This window comes from Acomys minous, assembly GCF_964271855.1.
Source record: "Acomys minous genome assembly, chromosome: 9".
In the NCBI taxonomy this organism is placed as follows: Eukaryota; Metazoa; Chordata; class Mammalia; order Rodentia; family Muridae; genus Acomys; species Acomys minous.
This window is the reverse complement of record NC_140490.1, coordinates 60,522,640-60,548,806: the sequence shown is the minus strand read 5'-3', so window position 1 is coordinate 60,548,806 and position 26,167 is coordinate 60,522,640. Positions and strand designations below refer to the sequence as shown.

Here is a 26,167-nt window from a genome sequence, read left to right as displayed (position 1 = left end):
CACAGAAAAGCATAATAAAATCATAATCAGTAATACATAGATGTAGACTACCACACCTACTTTTTTGTTTGCTTGTTTGTTTTTTTTTTAACAAAAGTAAAAATAACATTTTGAGACAAGGCCTCATTATGGAGCTCTGGCTGACTTGGAACTCAAAATGTAAACCAGGCTGGCCTCAAACTTAGAGATCCACCTGCCAGTACCTCCTGAGTGCTGGTATTATAGATATGCAGTGTCACACCCAGAGAATATTCTATGAATGTGTATGGTGCTCACTTCCTGTTCCTGCCTGCTGCAATTCACCTTTAAGTGCTCCCTGCCATCATTTTGTTATGGGGACACAATGCTTGGTTTTCCAGTTTACAGCTATTATGTCAGCTACGAGATATCTCTTAAGCAAGTGCTTTGGGTGACAGGCCCTAAAGTAAAACTAAGGGGGACAGGGTGGGGGTCTTTTTATTTGCACTTCATGAGCATCCTTCTGAGTTGAACTGTTTGTCCACCTGCGTAGCTGCTTGTTTCTTCCTGTCGAAATCCTATCTCCAGTTTTCTAGGCACCTCTCGGGTATTTTCCACTTTGTTTCCGTCTTCTACAAAGAATCTTCCCAGACTGAGCATTTCTCTGGTTCCGCATCCAGAAGGCCAAAATCCTGGAAAGCCAGGTTCCCAAGTTCTCCGCTTTCGCGCTACTCGAAGGGCGGGAGGCAGCTGTTTTCAGCACTGAGCAAGCGTGCGCACGCGCACCACGTCTGTCTAAGCCGCGCCTCGGGTTCAAGGCCATTCCCCAGGATGGAAGAAGACAAGAAGTCCGGTTAAATGATAGTGAACTACATTTCCCAGAGTGCCATGCTAGAAACTGCCGGCGGCTATTGGGGCTAACGGTTGCGGACTAGGTTGCCCCCTTTGGACTACACTTCCCGACACGACGCGCGAGGCGTTGCCAGCTGCCGGCCGAGGGCGAGTTGACGCGGGAGCTCGGGACGTGAGGCATGAGCGGCGCCCTCCCTCGGCCCGTGCCTGTCCTGCTGCCTCCCCGTGCGAGGGTCGCGCGGCACGGGGCCTAGCGGCGGGTGTCGGCGTTCTCAGGGGCCAGGGCAGGTGCAGCAGGCTCGGGCGCCGGCGAGGGGAGCTGCCGCCATGGAGGTGAGCGGGCCGGAAGACGACCCCTTCCTGTCGCAGCTGCACCAGGTGCAGTGCCCCGTGTGCCAGCAGATGATGCCCGCCGCGCATATCAACTCGCACCTGGACCGCTGCCTACTGCTGCACCCCGCCGGGCACGCGGAGCCGGCGGCCGGGCCGCACCGCGCGGGGGAGCGGGCCAAGGGGCCCTCGCCGCCGGGAGCCAAGCGGCGTCGGCTGTCGGAGAGCTCGGCGCTGAAGCAGCCGGCTACCCCGACGGCGGCCGAGAGCAGCGAGGGTGAGGGCGAGGAGGGCGACGACGGCGGGGAGACCGAGAGCCGTGAGAGCTACGACGCACCGCCCACGCCCAGTGGCGCGCGCCTCATCCCGGACTTCCCGGTGGCGCGCTCCAGCAGCCCGGCCAGAAAGGGCTTGGGGAAGAGGCCAGCGGCGGCTGCCGCGGCGGGCAGTGCATCTCCGCACAGCTGGGACGAGGCGGAGGCGCAGGAAGAGGAGGAGGCGGGGGTGGACGGCGATGGCGACGCGGACGTGGACGGCGAGGACGACCCCGGGCACTGGGACGCGGATGCCGCCGATGCTTCGTTCGGAGTCAGCGCGGGCCGTGCGCATCCCCGGGCGCTGGCGGCCGAAGAGATCCGACAGATGCTGGAGGGCAAACCGCTGGCGGACAAGATGCGTCCCGACACGCTGCAGGACTACATCGGGCAGAGTAGGGCCGTGGGGCAGGAGACTCTGCTCCGCTCCCTGCTGGAGACCAACGAGATCCCCTCGCTCATCCTGTGGGGCCCGCCAGGCTGCGGCAAGGTGAGTGCCGCTCTGGCCTAGGGGCCTGAGGATGTGCCCCAACCACTGGGTGCGGTCCTGACCCCCCCCCCTCAGGAGAGGGTGGCTTGGGGGCGCGGTCCCAGTGCGTGAGCCGAGTTTGTAATGAGCAAGCAAGTATGTCATTCCCTCATATTCCCAAGACCCCCTTGTTGGGCGTTTCCAAAGGAAAATGCCAGAGTTGCTTGGTTTATGCGAAGATGTGGACTGAGATTCGAGATATCTTTGTGTTCACACATACTCTCACAATTTTAGTGACCTATTTCCAAGCAAAGGTTATGTTGCAAACATTGGGGAAGAAACATTTTGTATGCTCTATTTGTTGTGGAAAAGTAATTAAATTTTTTTCTATCATACTCGCCTCCTACTAGTTGGTTTATTCTAACTGCTTTATGAAACTAATAGAAATCTCCTTTTTGTGCCTGGTTTTCAACAGGCATTTCCGTAACTTTCTCATACTGCCTACTACTTGGAAAAGCACCAAGGCTTTAGTGTCCTGTTCTGTGTATCATCTTACCACAGCCATAGGGGATTGGTTAGGAAATGTAAAAAGCTGTTCTCTGTTTAAGGTTCAGACTGCTTCATACACAAACATGTTCCTCGTGCTTATCCTGTTTTTCTTTGCAGCTCATCTCTCAGCCACATCTCTTTATTTGCTGGAATACATCATTCCTTTTGTGCCTCCTTGTACTCATGTTCTCTCTGGTCAAGCATAAACCAGATGTACCGTAGATAACATTTTTTTTTTAAGGCTTGGCCCTTGCTCTACTCTATCGTCGAGCCACACTCGACGCCTCTAAAATAACATGCTAATTGTTCAGTGGTTAACATCTTTCCCACGCCTCCAAGATTTAGTGGTCACACCATTTAGGGCCTTGGTCAGTAGCATTGGTAGTAGTTATGACATCTGTGTAACAACATGAGACTGTTAAGCTATCGATGCTTTGCAGGCTTTGAGAAGGGTCCGCAGGGAGATGAGTGGTGAGTCATGGAGGATTGAATGCAAGAGATTTGCTGGGCTAAGGCTGCTCAGTGAGGCAGGTGGTGATAGTCACAAGCCTATGACAGGGGAACCTAATTCCAAAAGGCACAGGTAAACTGGGATTTGTTACCAAGCAGCCAATGTCTAATGACACTCGATTGTGTAACTTTTAGAAAATAAAGTACTACCTTTCTATTCAGGAGCGGTTTGTCATTCAATAAACAACCTTCTCTTTTTCCTTCCCATTTTTAATACTGAATTGCTAACAGTAGTAATGGAAAATACATATTTATTGAGCACTCATTAAGTGCCCAGATACTGAATCAAGAGTTTTCGTGAGTGACTTGAGAGAGAGCTTAGCAATTAAGAGCATAGTGTGCTCTTCTAGAGGACCCAGGTTCAATTCCCAGCACCTACATAGTCATAGCCACCTGTAACTGCAATTCCAAACCATCTAAAGCCCTCTTCCAGGAAATCTCACATCCTCTTCTGACCTCCCAGGACATGAGGCTTATACCTGGTGCAGACATACATGCAGGCAAAACACTCATATGCATAAAATAAATTCTAAAAAAAAAAGGGTTTCTTGAGTTTGTCCTTTGTTTTCTGGTAAGTACTAATAAGATCAAATTTGTGATTTTTAATTTCTTTCTAGAGTAGACATTCAGAAGTGGCATGCAGCCACTTGCCACACCTCACGTGCTGGTTGCTTATCATTCGGTTTGCTTTTCTCAGCTCATCTGCTGGCTTCCCATTTAAGCCAGTTTCTGGGATCAACTCTTATCCTGGGGCCTTCACTATTGTACCCTTGGCCAAAGGAGAAAGAATTTTCTCTTTGGTGAGAGGTCACAGCTGTCACCCTGGCTTTGCTAAATCAAGACTGCCATTCTTTGTTGGAATTCATGAGAGTCCACCAAAAGAGAGTCAAGAGTTAAGGATGGAGGGGACGTCAGAATTTGGCCTAAGATTGAACTGTCTTCCTAGTTTCACTGTAATGCTTTAGTTTTTAAATTTCGTAGTCTATGCTTCAGCATTCTTCCATGTTCAGCGTACTTGGTTAAGTAGTTATGGTACTGCTTGTGGTACCTATGCATGCTTCCCAGTCTGTCTGATGAGTTTTTCAAACTCTATGTTTTTTTCTAGACCACCTTGGCTCACATCATAGCCAACAACAGCAAGAAGCACAGTATAAGGTTTGTGACATTATCTGCAACCAATGCCAAGACAAATGATGTGCGAGATGTCATAAAGCAAGCTCAAAATGAAAAGAGCTTTTTCAAAAGAAAAACTATCCTTTTTATTGATGAGATTCATCGGTTCAATAAATCTCAGCAGGTATATTAATTTTTTTAACTTTTTCAGATATTATATACATAAGATAAGACACATAGAATGTAAGATCACTTTAAAAAGTATAAAGCAACAAATGTTAATTGTCCTCAAGACACACAAGCTTGCTACCCTTCTTTAAGCCCTCTTTTCCTTTTTTTTTTTTTAAGTATTTTTAGATGACAAGAGAATTCTCTATTCCTCTGATAAATGAAATGATTGCTATATCTCTGAGCTGCCCATGGGGAAAAAAAAAAGATTCTTTTGATCCAGTTTCCAACTTCTAAAGGTTTTTAATCTAAAAAGACATTATGACCAGTTGAACTCAATCTAAAGATCATTATTTAAGGCTAGGGTATAAAACATTTATCTAGATTATGAAAACCGTGGACTCTAGCTCTACACACAGACCCCTCAAAGTTCATGGCTTTATCTCTCCCCAGTACTTTTATGTTCAAAATTATTTTCTGATCTGTGCCTTCTAGCTCTTGTCAAGGTAAATATCAATACTTTGTTTATTTTAAGGGCCTTCAGAAATACAATGATACAATTTATTTTTATAAATAAAGCTTTAAAAAATTACCTAAATAGAAAAACATTTTAGCACACTTTTTTTTGTTTTTAATTGTTGCAGCTTTTTAATTACAGATAGAAATATTTCCCAAAACTGATAAACCTCATTTCTCCGATTTTAATCTTTTTGAGTAAAATAACACTTTAGAATTCTGCCTGACTTGGCATTTCCCCTTTAGACAATGGCTGGTGGTTGTATATTCCCCAGTTTGTTAAGACCAGTAATGTAATGATTGAATACTTGTAGGAGAAGACCGCTTTAGAAATAGTAACACTGAGGTCTTCTGTAAAAGGCTGGTGTGCATGTGCACGCACTCTGTACTAGCTCATTATTGGGTAGAAGGTGCTTTTCTAAACAAAGAAGTAGTTTATGTTGAATTTGTTGGACTTGTACTTAGAGATGGGTATTCTACCATATTCTTCCAGCAAGATACCAGGCTAAGATACTGGCACCCAGAGGATGAATTTACACACCAACCAAGAGTGATACTCTTGGAGTCAGTCTGTCTACACTGATGAGTAGCCTGAAAAGGTAAAAGTAGAAAATGAAAGAGAAGAAAGACAACTTACATGGGATTCCGCCCGTGGCTGTTGAGTGGAATCACTTTCTTCTCTTTTCCTCCCATGATTAGGACACTTTCCTTCCTCACGTGGAATGTGGGACGATCACGCTGATTGGTGCAACCACCGAGAACCCTTCCTTCCAAGTTAATGCCGCTCTTCTGAGCCGCTGTCGGGTAATCGTCCTTGAGAAGCTTCCAGTAGAGGCAATGGTGACAATTTTAATGAGAGCGATCAACTCACTGGGAATCCACGTCCTAGACTCGAGCCGTCCTACTGACCCTCTGAGCCACAGCAGCAACTGCAGCTCTGAGTAAGTAGATTGTGTGCAGGCCCTGGGCACCCTCAACTCCCTGAGAATCTCTGGCAGAGGGCCAGAAGGGGCTGGGCCTCAGCCAGTGGAGGGGGTGGAGGCAAGGATGAACGAACTGAGGAAGAGAAAAGTGCCTAATCTTGCCTGCAAGACCTCCCTCAGGGTTCCTTTCTCTTAGGTGGATCTTGTGGCTACTGATAGGTGTGTCTACATCTCTTTGAGTTTTAATATTGCTTTGTTTACCATAGTTACCTGGGCATTGGCTTTTACACTTCATGCTTTTTCCTTGTTCACTTGTTTTAAAGGGTTAGAAAGACCAGGAAGCCTTATTTCAAAGACTTCAAGCCACCCACTAAATAGAAGAAATTGATACATACTTCTAGAATTAATGTACAAATCTTTGGAGATTTGTATTATATTTGTTTTCTTTTTGCCCCACAGTGTAATTTTCAAAGTATTGGGGAAAAGTTAATGTAGCTCCCCATACAATTACTTAAAACACCTTGCATATTCCCAAAATCATTTCCATGAAAGTAAAGATGTGTTAACTTCTTTATGTGACATATAAGAGGCTGTCTCATTCCTGTTGTTGATTAGTATCATGACCATCAAGTAGCATTTGTCATGGTTAATTTCTTGTCATGTTTGATTTCTTGGGTCAGAGGTTTCCCTTTATTGTCAGAAGTGTTCTTCAGAAGTCATTTGTTCATGTGCTGACTGAAATACTGCGGCAGAACGTAGTGTGGTCTGAGGAGAAGCCATTTCCACCTCCTCATGCTGTGGCCCAGACAGCTGCTGCCCTTGCTCCAAGGCCAAGTTCTGGAGCTACTTTTCAGTGAGGATTAAAGTACAAGGCATAGTTGTACTTTCAGGTTTTAGGTTTCAACAGTTTCTCCCCATGTCTGGCTTCTCCCATTTGCGTCTGTCTTACATGAAGGAAGAATGCCGCCACCGTGCCTCATGAAGCCTTGAAACACTTGGCCCAGGATCCCTGCACAGAACGAGGCTGCTTCATTGTAGAGTACAATGGTGGAATGGTCATTAGGAGTGGCCAGAAAACATGTGGGACCTGCAGTTATCCAACCATTGTGCTTGGAGCCCTTTCAGCCTGTGTCTCAGGACTTTGTATCAGATATAATCACTCAGTCTCCATAGGGGATTTGTTCAGAACCCTTCACAAATAAATATGTAGGAGTTTGTGTACTTATATAAAAAGATAGGGTTTGCATTAATTCTACACACATTTTCATATATACTTTAAGCTCTGATTAAATTGTTGTTTTTAAATTTTTAAACTTTTTTGCAGTGAACTTAGTACTTTGCTCATGACGATAAATGTTTTACTACTGAGCCATGCTTCCCCTTCCCTAGAATACAATGCCTAATATAATACAAATGCTCTATGAATAGCTGTAACGCTCTATTGTTTAAGCATAGGGACAAGGAGAAAAGATCTCCACATGTTCAGTAAAAACACATTTTTTTTAAAAAGCTAATTTTTTTCAGTCAAAGATTGTAGACTCTTGCCAGCATGTGGTAAAGGCAAATTGAAAAGGGAAAAGCAAAGAAAATTGCCTAAGCTTTGGGAGACTACTTTTATCTTGTGTGCTGGTTCATATAATACGCCATAGCTTTATGTCCAGCATATGCAGGGTCATCAGTTCATGGGACTGAGTTGTCCAAGTCCCCCAGGTTTCGCATGCACTGCATTGCCATGCCTGGGATGAGGTCAGTAGAGCCCTGGAGCTCATGCTTATGACAAGGGGTTCTGTGCTCTGAGATTTCCAGGTGATCTACAGGCTAATAATGTGTGAGAATTAAGGTCTAACGTAGTCACAAGAACTGAGAGACAGAGACAGACCTGCTGAGATGGTATTGCAGACCAGCCACATCCAGCATTTCCTCTCATTTCTTTACAGCTGATCCTAGTTATGGCTTCTTTTCATTCTTGCTTCTGTCCTCCACCTTCCTGGGAATGCTAAGAAAGCAGGCAGTTGTCCTTGTTTCCATCCCCGCAGCCTGTCAAGCATATTTCAGGTGCTTGGTGATTGGTTAGGGTGTGACTAAATCCTAGCTTTTAATATGAGAGACCTGGCTTTTTCTTCGGTGTTGTCCTTCAAAGGAGATAATTGCCCAAGTATGAGAACTTTTCTTTAGTAAAACTATTCCTTCTTATCTGCTGTAAGCATAGTAAAATAAGTATTAGCCTTAGTTCCATTAATTGGCTGACTTGCCAGCCTTTCTGACAAGTTAAGAGATGTCACAGATCATAGAAAACTAAACATATTCTAGATGACTTCCTGAAAGTAGCTGCTACCTCAGTTTACAAGGATACGTTTTGTCTTTCAGTTATTTTGGATAAAATTTTACTTTCAAATCTTTATTTACTGACATCAACTGTTTATTCTATAGAGATTACTCAGGCTTGGTTACACTGATCTAGCTAGAAGAAAAGACTCTGACCCCAGTCATTGATCCTTCTCTGGGAAGATTGCATGTGCATTTGCATTGATATTTTGTATTTTGGTGCTCTAGATAGAAACTAGAATATGCACAGAGAAATTCTAGACCTTTGAACTGCGCATGAGATTGCAGTAGGGCATCCAGGACTGCTCCGGGTGTTGCTTACGCCACTTGACTGTATTTGCAAAACCGAGTTCTCACACTGTGTACGTGTCTATCCCCATTACAGCAGGACAGAAGTATTCAGCTTCTTGCTTGCTTTGCTGCTGGGGTTCATACTCAGATCTTTTCAATTGCTTAACCACTAAGCTCTAGGTATCTCCACTCCAGCCTTCATGCTGTTTTAAAAAAAATCCTTAGGCCTTTAATCCCAGCATTCCTGAGGCATTGAGAGTCCTGCATATGCTAGATATTGGCTGAGTGTTGAATAGTACATTTCTGGACCTGTAGAGAGCATGCAGTGTGATAGAAGCCAGATGAGCAAAAGGCTCATAGTACTCCACTATGCCAGCTGCACAAGAGAGCTCCTTAAATTTTGGAAACTAGTGACCCTTTTCATCCAAGAACTGCTATGACCCCAAGTATATAAGAGAGGAATACAGGTCGAACTTGGATTGGTGACAATTCAAGTTGTTCTTGTTGTTGTTATTATTTTCTTCAAGACAATGTTTCTCTGTGTAGCCCTGGCTGTCCTGGAAATTGCTCTGTAGACCAAGCTGGCTTCTAATTTAGAGATCCACCTGCCTCTGCCTCCTGAGAGCTGAGATTAAAGGTATGTACCACCACCACCTGGCTAAAATTATTTTAAGACAGTTGTTTAGTGTGTATGTAATTTTTTCACTAAGATGAAAGTTTATTTGCCTAATAATGAGATGGATGTAGTTGTTTGTTGTCTTGGGACTGGGAATGTAACTCAGTTGGTAGAGTGATGTCCTGGCATGCATGAAGTCCTGGGTTTGATCCCAAGCACTGCAAAACTGGGCATGGTGACATATGTCTGTAATCCAACACTCAGGAAGTAGAGGCAGGAAGACGTAAAGTCCGTGATCATCCTAGGCTGTTCAAGGCTAGCTTGTGATATACTTGACTCTATCTCAAAATAGAGGAGACAATCTCTGTCTGCCTGCCTTCCTGCCTCCCTACCTGCCTATCTTTTCTCTCTTGTCTTCCTGTCTTATCTACCTACCTACCTACCTGTTTATCTAAATTTTGGTTATTTGAGACAGTCTCATGTAGCCAGGCTAGTGTTGACCTTGGTCTGTAGTAATTTCTCCTTCTCAAATGCTGAGGTTATAAGCACATTCTGGATACATTATGTTGGATAACAAACACATTCTGAAAGAAAAAAGCGTGCTACCTGTGTACTTGGTTAATTTGGGGCCGGTGCTGAGTGTGGTCTGTGGTTGGTGAGAATGAGTGTGAACTACTGCTGTTGACCTGCACGACCTGCTGTGTGTGTAGAACACCGGAAGAAGCGGTTGTTTGTGAGCCTGATAGAGTGCGTCTCTGCGGAGATAAAAGGAGGGTGGGATAAAAACCAGGCTTGCTCTTGGTTGTCCAGCTAGGCAGGATGTTAACAACAGGATGGAAGGTGAGTGAGGCGTCTGCCCTTGTGTGGGCTGTGGTGTCTGAGTCATGGCTCTTCTTGATAATCTGGGAGTCCCAAACAAGGTAAGCTCTATGGCCCCAAAACAAGAGAGCTATGAGTGCTGTTTTACTTTCCCTCTCACACCCCCACCCCTGATATCAGGACCTCATGCGCAGCATTAGGTGCTTTACCATGGAGTTACCTCTCCCAGCATTTTCACACACGCCCCTTTTTATTTTAATTACTTTGTTTGACTCTGACATGTTTTCTACCACTGGATAGTGAAAGAAAGTCAAATGCTACAGTAGAAGATACCAACTAGAGTAAATTTTGAATATAGAATACATTGTATTTTTCTCTTTTTAAATACATTTTTAATTAAAATAGACTTGCATTGCTTTACCCTTCCCTCTCTTCCCTCTAGCACCACATTTCCAGAAGCTGAATCTACCTTCCCAGCAGCCATTAGTTGTCTATAGGCTGAGACCCTCTGAAGTTTTTTCCCTTTTAGATTATCGTGTCTGCTGATGCTATCATTGCTTGGGTCTTATTTATGGAGCTCTTTCTAGGAGAGATCATTCCATGCAAATTTCCTGATTTTTTTTTTGTTTGTTTTTGTTTTTAGCTCTTCCAGCATTCCTACTTAGTGTGATGTTCCTCGAGCCTAGATACAGGAGCTATGATATGGATGTATCCATTGGGGCTGGCTCCCATGATCTGTAGATCTCGGCATTGTGTAGTTGTGGTTTTCTTTGATGGTCTCATTTGCTGCAGAGACAGCCTTCTTTGATGAGGCAGGGATAGCTACGCTTGTCTGTAGGAGTAAGGTGTTACGCTGGGTTAGCAAAGTGGCAGTAGTCGATTGACTTCTAAGATTTATGGCTGCCAGAACCAGGCATGGTTTCCCTCCTGTCGAGTGGGCCTTACATCCAGGTACACTGCTGCTGGCTACCCCAACATGTGAGTGCACCTTTACATATATTTACTTATTTCTACTCTGGCTTCTTTTTATTAAACGAACCAAGCTATCTTCCTTGGTTCTCCCATGAAGTTACAAGTCATTTCTCTTTCCAGTATCATATGTTTTACATTTATTTTGTATGTGGGTCTGCATGTCATGAAGTCATGTGGAGGGCAGAGAACAACTTACATCAATTGGTTCTTCTTTTACTGTGTGGGTTCTGGGAGTTGAACTCAGGCTTAGCAGCAACACTAAGACACCCTACCAGCCCCTGTCTGTGACCCCATAGCAGTACAACTTGCTGTTTATTATTTTACTGCAGGATAGTGTGAGATTTTGGTCAGTAGATTATACCCCCAATTAATTCTCTTTAACTGTTGTAGTTTCTTTCCAAATTGAAATACTACCCCCCCCCCCCCAGGTATGTGCTTGTGTGTGTGAAGGATAGAGGGCAATTTCTGAGAATAGTTTTCTTTCATGTGAGTTCCAGGGATTGAACTCAGATCGTTTGGCTTGGCAGCAAGCACATTTGCCCACTGGGCCATCTCACTGGCTCCTATTTTATTATTCTTAGTATGTATTGTCTCCTTATCTCGTTCAATCATAGGGTATCTTACTTTGAAAATGTAGTATTTTTAAAAGATGTTGATTATGATTAATGTATTACTGTGTGGGCTTGTGTAATGCATGGGTATGCAGGTGCTGGGAGAGAGTCAGGCATTGGAGCTCTCAGCAGGAGTTAAAGGTGGTTGTAAGCTGCACATTGGTTCTAGGAACAGAACTCAGGTCCTGCATAGAGTATTAACATGCTCTTACCCACTGAGCCGTCGCTCTAGCCCCTACATTTTTTTTTTATTTTGTATTATTTGTGTGTGTGTGAGGTGTGTGTGTATGAGTGCATGTGTATCGTGGAGGATATAGGAGGCCAGACAACAGCTTTGTGGAGTTAGTTCGTTCTTTATGTAGGTTTTCAGAGTTGATCTCGGATCTCCAGACATGCAGACACACCACCCACCTTTACCGGCTGAGTTTTCTTGCCGCTCCCAGAGTATTTTAATATACCTTATGTTACTATTTCTATTCTACAGCTTATAAAAGCAGGAGGCCTGGACATAACTGAGTGGTGGGTAGAACTTTGGAACTTCCTACACTGCATTCTTAAGTGGAGAGTTTCATTTTATGATTTGTTTATGACTATTGAATGCCATCAGCACAGCCCCCTTTTTATTATTTGGACAGAGTTGCTGAGAGGTTTATTCTGTTATTAAAATACTCTGGAGGGCTGAAGTTACAAAAATGAATCATATTTAAAGGGATGAAGCAATGGTGGCTCTTGTGACTCCAAACTGGAGTAGTAGAATGACATCTGCGTTAGAACCTATAACAACAGCTAGCTAGACTAGCCCTGTAGGCGCGCTCTAGGTTCATACAGAAGGTGGATAGCAGCTGAGGCATGCACTGTGTATCAGCCTCTGGCCTCTGGCCTCCACATGCACCAGTACACTCATATGCACTCACGCGTACTCATGTACACAGGTATGTGTGTGCACACACTGAGAGAGGCATGCGTGTGTACACACACTTTGCTTAAGTGTTTGAATGTCTAAGAGTATAAACTCCATGTCCACTCCTGAAACCTTAGTCACAGTATGCTATTTATAAATCTTTGAAACAATAAAGGACACACACATGGAAGGAACATATACCACAATACTAATTTTAAAGTCCAGCATTGTGTGGCTTTTATCCTTTGACTATTTGTAGGTTTAATATAACATGTACTTTCTTTAGAAAGAGATTGATCAGCTGTTTATTTGAAGAATATTAAACCATATGGTATGATCCCAGTTGTGTTTTAAAAATTAGTTACACTGTTAATGGTTGGTTGAATCATAAAGGAAAATTAACAAATGACAATGTGGCTGTTATCTCTGGTTGACAGAGATAGGAGTTTTGTTTTCTAATGCGTGGGGTTTTTTTTTGTTGTTTGTTTGTTTTTGTTTTTAAAGAAACAAAGAGTGTCTCACTATGAAATAGTAAGGAAACTAAATCAGTCCACTCGTTACTCCAACACTGAGAACCTGTTATCTACCAGGCTACCAGGCATTGGGACTGCAACAGAAAGATAGACCCCACCTCTGCCATCCTTGTATGGTAGCCTTGTAGGATAATAAAAATAATTTCAAAATATGACATTCTCAAATAACATCTCAGCATTTGTTGGGGATGCTAAGATGAGAAAGATGGGGCTCCCACTTTTTGTGTTGCTGGGGAGCTTTCCTAGGAGATGGAATGCACTGATTTTATTAGTTCCCAGGCAAAAAGGAGGTATTCAGGCAACTTTGTTACTTCCATCCCCTTCCTTCCTGGCATGCCTGTCCCACTCAGGCACAGTGGGCTGTACCCTCTGATCCTGCTCCCCCTTTACATGTTTTATTCAGTATATGTCTTCTGATTTTCTTGTAATTCCTATTCCAGAAAATCCCGTCTCTAGTTTATAAATGTTTTCCTCAGCTCTACAGAATGGATGTGGTGTAGTCTAGGTCTCTGTTGACTCTTCTGGTGAAGTGTCTGCTGGTTGGAGCTGCCATTAGGAAGGGAAAGGCCAGAGCTGTGGGGCCCAGGTGGTCCTTAGACTCTGAGAAGGAAGTAGTGTTAGAAAGCTACAGCAGTGTCTTCACTTGTCAGCTTCGCACACTGGAGTCAACTGGGGAGAGAACAGGAATGGAGGTAATGCCTGCATCCACATTGCCTCACAGCAAGTCTGTGGAGTATTTTCTTGGTCAGTGGTAGATGTGGGAGGGCCCAGCCCGTGGGAGGCGATGACATGGGCAACCCCTGGGCAGGTTGTCCTCAGTTGTAGAGGAAAACAGGCTGAGGAAACCATGGAGAACAAGTCAGTAAGTGGCGTTCCCCTGGCTGCTGTTTAATTTCCTGCCTTGAGTTGTTGCTCTGAGCTCTCTCAGGGAAGGACTGTAAGATGGAATAAACTCTTCTTAAGTTACTTTTGGGCATGATGTTTTAATCCTAACAATAGAAACTCGAAGACATATAACGAATAACTAGAAGTCTAGGATACCTTTGGTAAAGAAGGGAATGTCATTTTAAAAAAAAAATATTTTTATATCATACAAAAATTAAGTTTCATTATGGCTTTTTTCAAATAAAATTTGGTGGGTTTATTGTTATTTGTAATTCCCCCTCCCTTGGGGCCTTTTAAAAAACATTAGACATTACTTTTGTGGGTGGGTAGGTAGTAACAAACACTATGTTGGATTCTCTTCTCCCCTTCTGGACCCTTCCTCAGCCCAGCCCAGTTCACTATGCGCTGTTTTCCAGGTAGCTAGTTTAGACATGTGTGGTCAGGACTCACTGTTACCATAAAGAATTTTACCTGACGACTGGGAATGGCATGAATGATCTGTAAATTAATATATATATTTTTTCCTTCAAAAAATGTAACTAGCCACTCAACCAGAAACATTCTAAGTCATATGTGTTAGAAGGCTAACTAGATTGGGAAGAGATAATTTGCTAAATCAGACTTGAAAAGTAATCATGGTTCAACCTTCTTTATGAAGGTCTGAACTCACAAGTGTGACGTGTCCAGACAGTATGACAGAAGTGCCTAAGTCCAATACTGGGAATCAGGAAGAGTGCTGTAAGTTAAGGCTAAGTTTGTTGGTCTACATAGAGAGAAAAAAACAGACAAATATGTCCATGAATAAATGTTATTGTAAATTTCAGTCCTAACAGGTTAGGTGACTTACCCAGGTTCTGAGAGAGCCTTCTAATCAGTTTCCAGGATATTGTGACGTTCCTCCTGCTCTTCACTAACTCTGGGCAGGTTTTGTATGATTAATACCCACAGAAAGTGACAATGCTGCCACTCAGGAATACCATGGCAAAATTCCAAGGACCTGTTTCTTGGTGTTGAGATCCTTGTCTGCTTATAAGATGAGGGATTTGGGCTTTCTGATTACAGAATTATCTACTCTGATGCTGCCTCTACCCTGTGTAGAAGGTGATTTTTTTTGTGTCATTGGATGTAGTTTACCCTTGACATAGGCTTTCCATACACTATCTTGAAGTGCTAGTATTTCTAGTAGTTTTTATGACTCTATAGGCTAGAAACAGACAGCCCACTTGTCAACAGTGACTTTCCATACCATTTGATATCCTGCTTTGTGTAAGCCTGTATAAATTAACTTGTGTAGTGAGGTTCATAAGGTCAAATATGGTGCCTTAGCTTGTGAGATGAAGTTGAGATACCCTGTAGCTCATATCTGGTAAAGTGTAATGACATACCCTCAGGACTTAGGAAATCCAGTCAGTTCTAAAAAATGCCCAATTATCTATGTTAACAATGTGTATTCAGAATAAATGGTAAAACCTCTGAACTAGAATGCTTTACTGAAGTTATAAAGTTTAATTAAGATGTGCTGCAAAATGAGAAGGTGTGACGTGACTGTGCTGGTGACGAGCATTGGTTTCTATTGCAGGCCCTCTGTCTTCATAGAAGATAAAGCAGTGGACACTTTGGCTTACCTCAGTGATGGTGATGCTCGGACTGGCTTGAATGGACTGCAACTGGCAGTGCTGGCTCGGTTAAGCTCTAGAAAGATGTTCTGTAAGAAGAGTGGTCAAACCTATTCTCCTAGTCGAGTTCTGATCACTGAGAATGACGTGAAAGAAGGCCTACAGCGGTCCCACATTTTATATGACCGTGCAGGTGAGGAATTGAAATATGGGAAAAGCAGAACCTCAGGGACAGTTTCAGTTCATTTCCCCAGTTCATTTCCAGCCTCTGACCTTCAGCTGGGGCCAAAGCAGGCTCCAGATTCTTAATTTGATTTGCATATTATAACAGAAATAAGCCTCCTACTTAGGGCTGAACTTTCTGAAGACAGACAGGCATAAAACAAGCTGTCTTGATAAGAATCACGAAGAGCTTGGCAGTGTGAAATTGGAGTCTCCCTTCTCTCTTGTAAGGTGTGAGATACAGATTTCCCCTTGCTCTCTGGTAGCACCTGGGAGAGAGCACGGCAGTTTAAAAGCTCATGAATTCTTGTGATCATTTACAAAGGCAGTAAGGGATTAAACAATTACTGGTTTACTTGAGAGTTAAAAATCCTCCATTTTTATTCTAAAAGGTCACTTCCCAAGGATTTTGATAGTTTTGTTTTGTAGTAGCTTTGAAAATTTTAATTTTGCAATGTGTATTAGGTGTTCGTGTAGAACTGTTTATAGATGACAGATATCCTAGCTATTATTAAATCTGTGAGCTGGCAATATTAAATATCATAAGCGTGGCATATTTGTAGCTCTTTATGAAAGGTAGAGATGAAGTTGGGTTATTGTAGATTAGGCTGAACTCTAGAGAACATTTGTGTGACTCTGAATAGTATCATCTTGCATAACTACGGAGTGGAATTTCCATGCCTTTAAAAAGAAGCAGATAATTGACCTCTGCAGGTCTCACATTGACTAAGCCCTCTATTCTGGCATTTCTTGATGATGAGCGTTCTGTACAGGCTAGAGAACTGGGGAGGGACTGTAGAGAGACTCTGGCCCTGGCTGCTGCTTCTCATGAGTGACCTGTCTTGCTGCACATCTTGAGTGACCAAAGCACCCCTGATAGAACTGTGTGGTGTAAATAATGCTGAAGACACCCAGTCCTATCTGCACTGTGCTGGGAGTGGGCCTAGCCAGGGCCTTTCCACATGCTCCGCTTGAATGTCTAGTCAGAACCTGAAAAGCTTGTGAAGTAAACCATCTAGGCATAGCACTCTGCTTTGCTTTCAGCCAAACACTAACATGAGATAAGGGCAAACTGGACATATTCCACAAGTGAACACATTCTCACCCACCCTTTTCTGGAAGTCTAGTAACTATAGTCTTCATCTCCCCTTGTGAGTGTCCTTTGATTGGACTGTCTTTTACATTTATCGCACCCCTAGTCAAATCCATAGAACATTCATGAATGATGTTTGAGTGTTTTATAGGTTTTTTTAGATTTCCAAAACAATCTTAGAAGGCAGCTTATTAATATTATCCACATTCTATCATATCTCAGTTCACAAAGTATCGTTAAAACTGATCCTAAAATCCAACTTTACCTACTTCCCAAGAAGATGTGCCTGCATGTGCCCTCATGCCAGCCTCAAGGAGTCACTAAGTCCCTCTACCTAGAGCATGTTACTGAGAGGAGGCACTCTTGGGAGCTGTGTATGGAGGAGCACCCTCATACTCGCTCTTCACTGTCCCAGGAGGAGGTAAAGGCAGTGGAAGCTGCTTGGTAGCACAGCCTGGAGGAGCCATACACCATGCCCTCCTATATCAGTGTGCTCGCACTGCCACCCACACCAGCATGTGTGGTATCATACACACATACATGTAATTTACATTCTCAAGAAAATGCCCTGGAAATGTGTTAGCTTAGACTCTTGGGCTTTTTTTTTTTTTTTTAATAATTCTGAAGAGACCAAAGCAAACAAACAAACAAAAAAACTACCATTAGAAGAAGGCTTTATTTATTTTGCCTTTCAATGTCACAAATTACAGCTGCCCACTAGAAGGATCCAGTAAGTCGTTCAGATGTTTCTACATCAGAGCGAAGGAATTTCTGAGTCAGAATAAAAGGTCTGCCCTATACTGACATCATGCTTTTAAATTAATAATATGAAATCTCTAACTATTGAGCAGTATGTGAAAATGCAAAAATAGACTTATTACTAATATAGGCTAGTAATTAACACTAACAGGTTTAGTTCTTCTGTAGTGTTTTTTCCATACAGGCCTGTATGTTTAAGACAACCACATTTTATCCACTGAGAACCCTGAGGCATGGAGGCTTTGCCAAAGTCTGCATTGCTACTGAGTTTGAGGTTCAGGTCCAAACTGCCTTGGGTCAGAGCCTGTGCTTTAGCTCACTGTACCCTATGGGTGGATTACATCTGGGGTTAACCTAGTACAGATGAGTAACTTGTGTTAGAGAGTGTAAGATTGATAGGCAGAGAGTGGGCTAGAGGTAGATGCCTGTTCCTTCCCAGCCCTGCCCTGTAAGGAGAGAGGAGGATTCAGAGTGCCCAAACCAGAGAGGCAGAAAAGGAGCCCAAGCCATGTAGATGACCCTGGACGCTGCAGCCTGGTCCATGACTCTCTTCATTAGAGAAGCCCCAGATAGGGGATACTGCATATTGATAAAAGTTGAGTAACTGGACTCGTGCCATTGACCTGGCTAGATTTCCTGAGGAGGAGAAATTTTGGGGACCCTGCAGTCAGCCTATTAGCATAGTTTTCCTTTGGAAGACCAGTTTCTTCTCACTCCATTTGAAGACCAAATATCATCTTAGCAGCTGCTGAGATTTGTTCCTGGAGCCAGAGTGCTGTGCCCATCAGAACACAGTGGCGTTGTTGATGCGGCTCATTATGCCTAAGAACAGGTGCTTCTTTGTTAGGTCTTAGAACCAGTGCACTTTGGCTCCTCAGGTGTCATGTTCTTAAACTTACAGGAGAGTATGGTCAGAAAGACATGAACCACATGTAGAAAGCAGTGCTTATTTTTGACAACTGTTTAGCTATTATTTCCTGTCCTTAAACTTTTTTTCTAAAGCATATTTGCTTATTTGTTTGTTTGTGAATCTAGGATTAAAAATGGACTGAGGCCAAATGGTGAGGATGGAGCTCCAGTACTTTAAGGATAAGAACCACTAGTTCATTTGCCAATACCCTCAGATCCTGCCCCACAAATGTTACCACACAGTCTGTGGTTTAATGACCATGGGCTTCAGATATTAGAGTGTCAGCTGGCAATGACACTGAGGAACAAATGGGCTGTATCAGCTGTCCTTGCCACTTCCCCTCCATCCTGATGTCTGACCAGGCCCAGTCAGTTGTACTCAAATAGACTATGTGGGTGGACGATGGAACCAGGACATGAGAGTGTCTCTCCTGTCTCTCTTGTCTCTGACAATCCACTGTGATAGAGATCACCCTTGAGAGTGCCTGTCCTCTCCCTTCCTTTTGCCAGCCTCTGTCTGTGTGACCTCAGTGTGCACAGCCATGAGGGCTCTCTCCTCTGAACAGGACTGTGCTGTGAAACAGGCTTGGGCCCCCAGTGAGCTCTGGGCTAATCCAGGTTTTGCCCCACTGAATATGGCTGGAGGGCAGCTGCCATGCCTGTCTTCCCCAGCATGACTGGAGCCTGTTTCAGTGCTCCCTGATGTGTCAGGTAGACTCATAAGGCAGCCACATGACAGTGCTCTCTGTGTACAGGAGAAGAGCACTACAACTGCATCTCTGCCCTGCACAAGGCCATGCGTGGCTCTGACCAGAATGCCTCCCTGTATTGGCTGGCACGGATGCTTGAGGGAGGAGAGGACCCACTCTACGTGGCCAGGAGGCTGGTGAGGTTTGCCAGCGAGGACATTGGTGAGTGGAAGAGAGCCTGTGGGAGTGGGGGGTTCTGAGAGGGTGTGTGTGTGAGTACTCTTAATGTCACATAATCATGCAGAATAGACAAGAAAGACTTGCCAAGCGCTCAGTGGTCTGTTGCTTCATGTGCATGTGCTTTGACTGTTCGTAGAGTCACTGCTTCTGTTCCTGTGGGGGCAATCTATAAATAATAGCATTCAAAACATCAAAATACAAGAGAGATTTTTTGGTTTGCTTTGCAGCCAGATGTTAAGGTTTTCATGGGCTAGTTCCTGAGGTAGAAATGGGAGATTCTGACTACTATTCAAGACAAAAATCAGAAAAGTTTTCCTTTTCTTAGTCTTGTAGATAATGTTTTCATATGTCCATCCTTACAAATGCCTTCATGGCATGTGTACCTTCTGTCTGTCTTATATAGTCTCCTACATGTGTTGTTTTTCCTAGTAGGATGTATTTTTCCACAAGAGGCCATTTTTTGACACCAACAGTAAATCAATAAATAGTTCTTGTTTAATATGGTTAGAGATCAAAGATAAATCTGTGTAATTGTGCTGGGTGTTCTGTCCCTAAGTCTGCATACAGTAGTGGTTGCTGGTTGCAAGAGCATACTGACAGCTCAGAACAGTGGTGTGCTGTGACTTAAACGTTGCTCTGTCTCTTTCTGTATGACAGGTCTGGCAGATCCGTCAGCATTAGCACAAGCAGTTGCTGCCTACCAAGGCTGTCACTTTATAGGCATGCCCGAGTGTGAGGTAAGATACCAGCTCAGTTCTTTGCAGCTCTTGTTAGTCCTGTGTTCTATTCTCTATGGATTTGAATATAAATCCTGCCTTCATCGCAGGCGTGTTAAACCCACTGAGCAAGCTGCTCAGCTTTTCTGCTTTGCTGTGTAGTCTTAGCCTCCTAGAGGGACGAGCTTCCCGTGTGGTTTTGATTTGTATTTGTAACACTTGGACCCAGAGCTTGTATGTGCTAGTCAGGTGCTCTACCACAGTGCTGTCCACAGTCCTGTCTTAACTTTTTGAAATGGGGTCTTACAGGTTGCTCAAAATAATCCTTAACCCATTCTCTGGCACAGGCAGGACTTGAGCCTGAGATCTTCCTGCTTCAGCCTCCTGAGTGACTGATGTCACCAGAAGCAAGGCCGTGTTTTCAAACTGTCCTCAGGAGTCCTGAGGCTCAGAAGTGTTAGAGCTTTCTGGGGACAGGAAGCTGCGGGCTCACCTCCATGCAGAAAAGCTTTCTATCTGCTTTATGAATCAGGGCAAAGATCTGATTTAAGGAGAAGTTCTTAAGTGAAAACCACTGATCTAGCTTCCCTATCACCTCATAGAACTTTCTCCGTTGTCACTAAAAGGGGGACTACAAGAGTTAATTAATTTGAGGCCAGCCTGGTCTACAAAGCGAGTCCAGGACAGCCAAGGCTACACAGAGAAACCTTGTCTCAAAAAAAAAGTGTTAATTAGAAAAACAAACATGGGAATTGACTAAGAATTTAACTAGGAGGAATCATACATACTCTGCCAAACTGAAACTTCATGGCATCTTCTGGTGACATGTGCCCTTCTGTGTCCTAGGTGCTTCTGGCCCAGTGTGTGGTCTATTTTGCCAGAGCTCCAAAGTCCATTGAGGTGTACAGTGCCTATAACAATGTCAAAGCCTGTCTGCGGAGTCACCAGGGGCCTCTGCCTCCTGTACCCCTGCACCTGAGGAATGCACCCACCAGGCTGATGAAGGATTTGGGCTATGGCAAAGGCTACAAGTACAACCCTATGTACAGCGAGCCTGTGGACCAGGACTACCTGCCTGAGGAACTGAGAGGAGTTGACTTCTTCAAGCAGAGGCGGTGTTGACTTTTAGGCCATGAGTAGGATGCTTGTACCTTGAGGAAGGCCAGAAGTCACTGGATCTTGGAGTTGGTTGCCTGGGGACAGTTAAAACAGACCAACATTTTGTGCCAGAAATTAAGAGTTCCATAGACGGAGGTGGTTACTTCAGCTAAATGTGTACCATTGAAATCGTGTTCATTTGCACTCTGTGCAATGATTATGCTTATGAAAATACCTGGCAGCTTTGTGCAATTAATTAATGTTATAAGGAATTATCTATTTTGTCATAGTATTTAAGTCATAATGTCATTTCAAAATTCTGTTCAGTAGGTTCTTTTCTTTTAAAAAATGTATATTCTGGGTAGTTCCAATTGGTAAGAGAAAATGTAATTGTGATTTAATACTGCATAGTGATTTGGGTATTTTTTTTATATGCAAAGGTCTTATGAGCCAATAAAACTATTTCAAAGTACTCTTCAATTATTCAATGTTCCTCCTCCTCTTTGGAATGGTAGGGGATTTTCTGAAAACCTTACTGGGTAACCCAGACTATCTTTGAATGTATGGTCCTCAAGTTCAAAGTTCCACTCAGCCTCTCTGGTGCTGTGATCATACAGGTGTGTGTCAAGACACCTGGCTCATATTATTCTTTTAAAAGACTCCTGTGTTTGTAGCACATTACCTCATAGGTGTAATAGTTCTTACTTACCTGTAGCCCTATGTTTCTAAATGTTTCTTACTTTACTGAAGTTAGGCCACTGTCCCTAGGCTTGCTGCCTTTGGACTAGATGCTAATTCTCAAACTCATTTCGAGGGCCATTGTGAACAATTTACCCCTTTAATGTGATCACTCCTGGGGATTCCTTGCCCAGAGGAGAGGTGATGCCAGCTGCCATCCTGGGAGGGCCTCTGCCTTCCTGGTGAGAATACCCGTTTTCGGCACATGATGTCCTGCTGCTGCGATATGTAGTCTTATCAACCTAGAAAGGCTGCAGAGGCTTTTTACTCATGCTCAAGCATAGTTCTTTCGGTAGTTTTGTCAGTGAAGGGTGCTGAGAAGACCGTGTAATGCTTACAGTCTGTCTCCATCAGGTTTGTGTAATAGTTCTGCTGAAATACGTTCTAGGTAAGGAGTTAACTCATCCATTATCTTCTGCTTCCCTATCTTGCTCTTTAGAAGTTTGAGGATATTCTGATCTGGTGTCTTTGGTTGACAAATACAAGTTTATAGAACCTTCTGTTTCTGGTGTATACAATGTTTTCAATAGTTTTCATGTGTGTTTGTTAGGACCTTCCTAGATGGAAATCCATGTCTTAACAGTTCTAAGACCGACGCCCTTCCCACCCCCCCCACCCTCCCACCCCCCCCACCCCGTCTGTCTCTTGCTCTCTCTCGCTCTCTCACTCTCTTGCACTCTCTTGCTCTCTCTTTCTCTGACTCTCTCTGTCTCTGTCTGTCTCTCTCTGTGTCTCTCTGTCTCTCCCTCCCCCCCCCATTAAATATAACCTGTTTCACATTAAGCAGCACCAGCGCAGGAAAGACACAGCCTTGCATTTATTGACTGAAGAGTTAGTCTTGTGCTACACTAAAAACTGAACCAGGAATGAGATGGACAAGATGAACAGGTGTGGTTAGACTTAGCTGGAGCACCAGTGGGGACTTCCGGAGGGTTATGCTGTTATCTTTCCCTCTGCCCTAATCACACCCCATTTATTTTTCTTCCTTGTTGTAGTTTCTGGGAAATTTCTTCACCTTTAGTTTTTAATTCCTTCATTGCCACCCTGTCTTAAATTTCCCAGGGCTTGCTTTTCTCTTAAGTACTTGCTTCTCTGGTCCTTCTGTTTCCCTCCCCTCTCCTTTCCTCCTGTCATCTATTCCCTTTTTCGGAAGCCTGTATTTATTGTATTTCTTGTTTGATGACTGCTTAACATCCTGAGGATACTATTCTTTTTACTTGTCTTTCTGCTTTTTTCCTTTCTTTGGTCTCTCTTATATCATTCCCCACCCCCCAGCCCCCATTTCAGGCACAAAACTAGAAGCTCAGAGCACAAGATCGAAGCGCAGTGTGTTGCCTTTGTTCCTGTTGGGGCTGTTTGTTGAGAACCCTGGAAGTCCAGTCAGGACTTTGCACGTGCATAGTGGGAGCCCCCCACCCCCGTTACCTGCCTGTGGGCGAAGGTTCAGCTCCTTGCATGCTGAGTATTAAACAAGGAAATAGCATCAGTCAGGTGTGACCTCCAGGCTGGTGACCAAATGAGACCCAAGCTATCAGCTGTATTTGGAGTTTTACAATTCAGATGTCCTGCAGTGGCCTAGAGTAGGAAAAGGTTGCCCCTGGGCTTGTGAGTGACCCCAAAACTTTGAGACAACTTCCTCAGAGATTAAGGAAATTTTTGGCTTTCCTCATTGGATGATTTTCCCATGACCTCTGACCCTCAGCATCATGTGCCCATCAATTCTCTTGCTTACCCCATTTTTTATTTTTATTTTTTATTTTTTGTTGTAGTTTGTTTTTCAAGATACGCAACTCACTCTAGACCAGTCTGGCCTTGAACTCAGAAACCCACCTGCCTCTGCCACCTAAGTACTGGAATTAAAGGCATTTGCCACCATGCCAGGCATTTATCCCATTTTTCTAGGGATGGACGGAAGATTTTAAAGATTGCTTCACTGTAGTTTTGATGAATCTTAGGAAAATATGAAATTCATTTGGTACTAACCAGCCCTACTGATACTTCACTAGGCTTCACTGCTCAATGCTTCGTTGATTTGCGTTCTGTAAACGTGGAGATGAAGTCACTTTGAAGTGTGTTTGTCGTGGAACTTAGAAGTGGTTCCGTTCAAAATGAGCGTCCCGTTCCCTCTGGCCTGTTTCCTTGGGGGTTGATTGAGAGATACCAGTGAGATCCTTGAATACTGTCTTTAAAGCTAACAGGCTACGATCCTTTTACTAGATATTACTAGATATTCAGCCCATTGTATTGAAACAGGCATAGTGCCCGTCCTCAGTTGCAAAGTTGTGTGGACGCCAAGAAAAGCTTTTCGATTGATTGAACAAATCTTAAAATAGGAAAGCAAAGTAGACCTTCACTGCCCAAAAGAGTATATACACATGAAGATGAGAGTACAGCCCACACCTAGTAAAAACCAGGACAACTCAATATACAAGAGAGTCTAAGCATTTGACAACTGGAGGCAGCTACTCTGTGTTGCCATGTGTCAAGGTCATCTTGCAGTTCTGAAAAGCAATGGGAAACACCAAACATGAAGTTCATTCCTTATGTCCCAGTGGTGTTAGATTTTGTTCAATGATACTATGTGAATGACTTGCAGAGAATCTCCTGCTGCTATAAGGGTAATAATTATTCATCATTTCAAGGTACACATCTTCAAACTAAGACATTTTATCAATTCTAAATGAGAACCCAGCTTTTACTGCATTAGAAAGTATACTGCAATTTTTGATAATTTGTTTTTTTTAAACACTTAAAACAAATATTATAAGAATATATTTTTGTTTTCATTTCAGGTGTGGGGGATACAGGGCTGCTTTGCAGCAGCTATGATTTGCCTTGTGCTCTAGCAGCAGCGTGGTGTTGCCAGTTGCAGACAGATGCTGCGATTGTGTGGCATTTGGAATTCTGAGGACTTCTCATAAATGCCAGGGCCCCAAGAAGCATGGTGGTTTGTTGGTGGCTTGTTAATTGCTGTTGGTTGTGGCTTGTTAAGTAGTCACGTGCAAAGAAACAACAAAAAAGAAGTTAGAAACCCTGACAGCGAAGATGAAGCTTGCCCCAAGGATCTCGATACCCCTAAGCAGCAGGAAGTAGTCTAACGATAATGTCCACCCCCTTTCCGACACTTGACTTTTTTTAGAGATTTTTTTTCCTTTTCTCTCTATTCTTTTACTCTTACCTAGTGTTTGGGGGGTTGGAAAGGTGGAAGAAAAGTGGTGGAGAAGGATGGAGGAAGAAAGAAGACCCACAAAGTAGCAAAGACCGGCCACACAGACCACAAATGCTGTCCACAGCCAAGGTAATGGGAGGCTCGTAGCACAGCAGACCTGTATCGTCTCCAGAATGAGAGAACTTTAAAGCCAACTGAGAGGTGTGGCGAGTTCAATCTCAAAGATTCTCTATAAGCCTCCTCTTTATTTAGATCTTTATATAAAGACCCTCAACGAAGATGTCCAACTCTTCTAAATATGTTTTAAACATCTTGATGACAGAAAGAAAATGGGCAGATTACTTGGGAAAATAGAAGGACAGTCTGTGTGTTTGGAAACTTCTGGAGAATGTTCTTTCCTAAGAATTGGACAAGAGCTGCTAGAACTGTGGGTTCTGCGGGTGGACTGCGTCTTCTGGTAGGTTCCACCTCTTAAAAGTTTCTTCCGCCTCCTGAGCCTAGTTGGAGGAAGTGGGTCATTGGAGGTGTGCCCCCAAAGGGCGTGTTGACACCTGCCTCCACCTCTTTTCTTTCCTCCTCTTCCTCCTCCACTTCTTCCTCTACATCATCACCATTCCCTCTTCTTCCTCTTCTCTCTGGATTTCATTCAGTGAGCAGTTTTCTCTGCCTTGTGGTTCCTGCTATGGTGTGTACTTTGTCTCAGGCCCACAGGCAACAGTACTGAGCAACCACAGACTGAAAACGGGAGCCCAGAGCTCTTTCTTGTAAGTTGTTTTGCCATAACAATAGAAAGAGTGTGACAAACACACACACACACACACATACACACACACACACACACACACACACACGGTTCTGAGAAATTGAGACATTGATGCAACTAGACAGGATGAGGTAGCTCAGAAACCCTTGGAATTGGCGTGCAATAGGACTTGAGAGGTGTTTGGAGAGACCAGATGGAGAAAGCTCAGGATGTCGTAGTCAGAGCTTAATGGAAACTATTATGGGAGCGCCGAAGACTAAAATGCTGATGTGCAAAGTCAAAACTGTTGTCCTGTTTTACATAAAAATGAAGATTGTGTTAGGAATTGGATCAGCGGCCATTCACATGACATCCTAGCAAAGAACTTTCTTCCTGTTGCAGAAGCTCTGAAACTTTGTTGTGGTCTTTCTTTCCCCAGAAGTCCTTGGCCACCAGGCCATGAGGACAAAGGGGGCAAAAGTGATGAATGGGGTTCAGATGCCATAAGTATGATGGAGAAA

At 43.7% G+C, this 26,167-nt stretch overlaps 2 protein-coding genes across 3 annotated transcripts in view; one reads left to right on the top strand and one right to left on the bottom strand.

Moving 5' to 3' along the window:
- Nucleotides 1–5,521, bottom strand: part of MYLK4 (myosin light chain kinase family member 4) — a 98,853-nt gene extending 93,332 nt beyond the window's left edge. For both annotated transcript variants that reach the window (XM_084794601.1, XM_084794602.1), the window contains exon 1: nucleotides 5,417–5,521. In XM_084794601.1, the coding sequence (XP_084650727.1) occupies nucleotides 5,417–5,472 (56 nt within the window). In that variant the 5' untranslated portion in view covers nucleotides 5,473–5,521. The remainder of the gene's footprint in view (nucleotides 1–5,416) is intronic.
- On the top strand, nucleotides 804–21,477 carry WRNIP1 (WRN helicase interacting protein 1). Its single transcript, XM_084794605.1, has 7 exons — nucleotides 804–1,944; nucleotides 4,088–4,279; nucleotides 5,479–5,720; nucleotides 15,235–15,464; nucleotides 19,010–19,165; nucleotides 19,841–19,920; nucleotides 20,746–21,477. Exons 1-7 carry the CDS (start codon nucleotides 1,138–1,140, stop codon nucleotides 21,019–21,021), a joined length of 1,983 nt encoding a protein of 660 aa, XP_084650731.1. The 5' UTR covers nucleotides 804–1,137; the 3' UTR covers nucleotides 21,022–21,477.
- The last annotated feature ends 4,690 nt before the right edge of the window (nucleotides 21,478–26,167 follow it).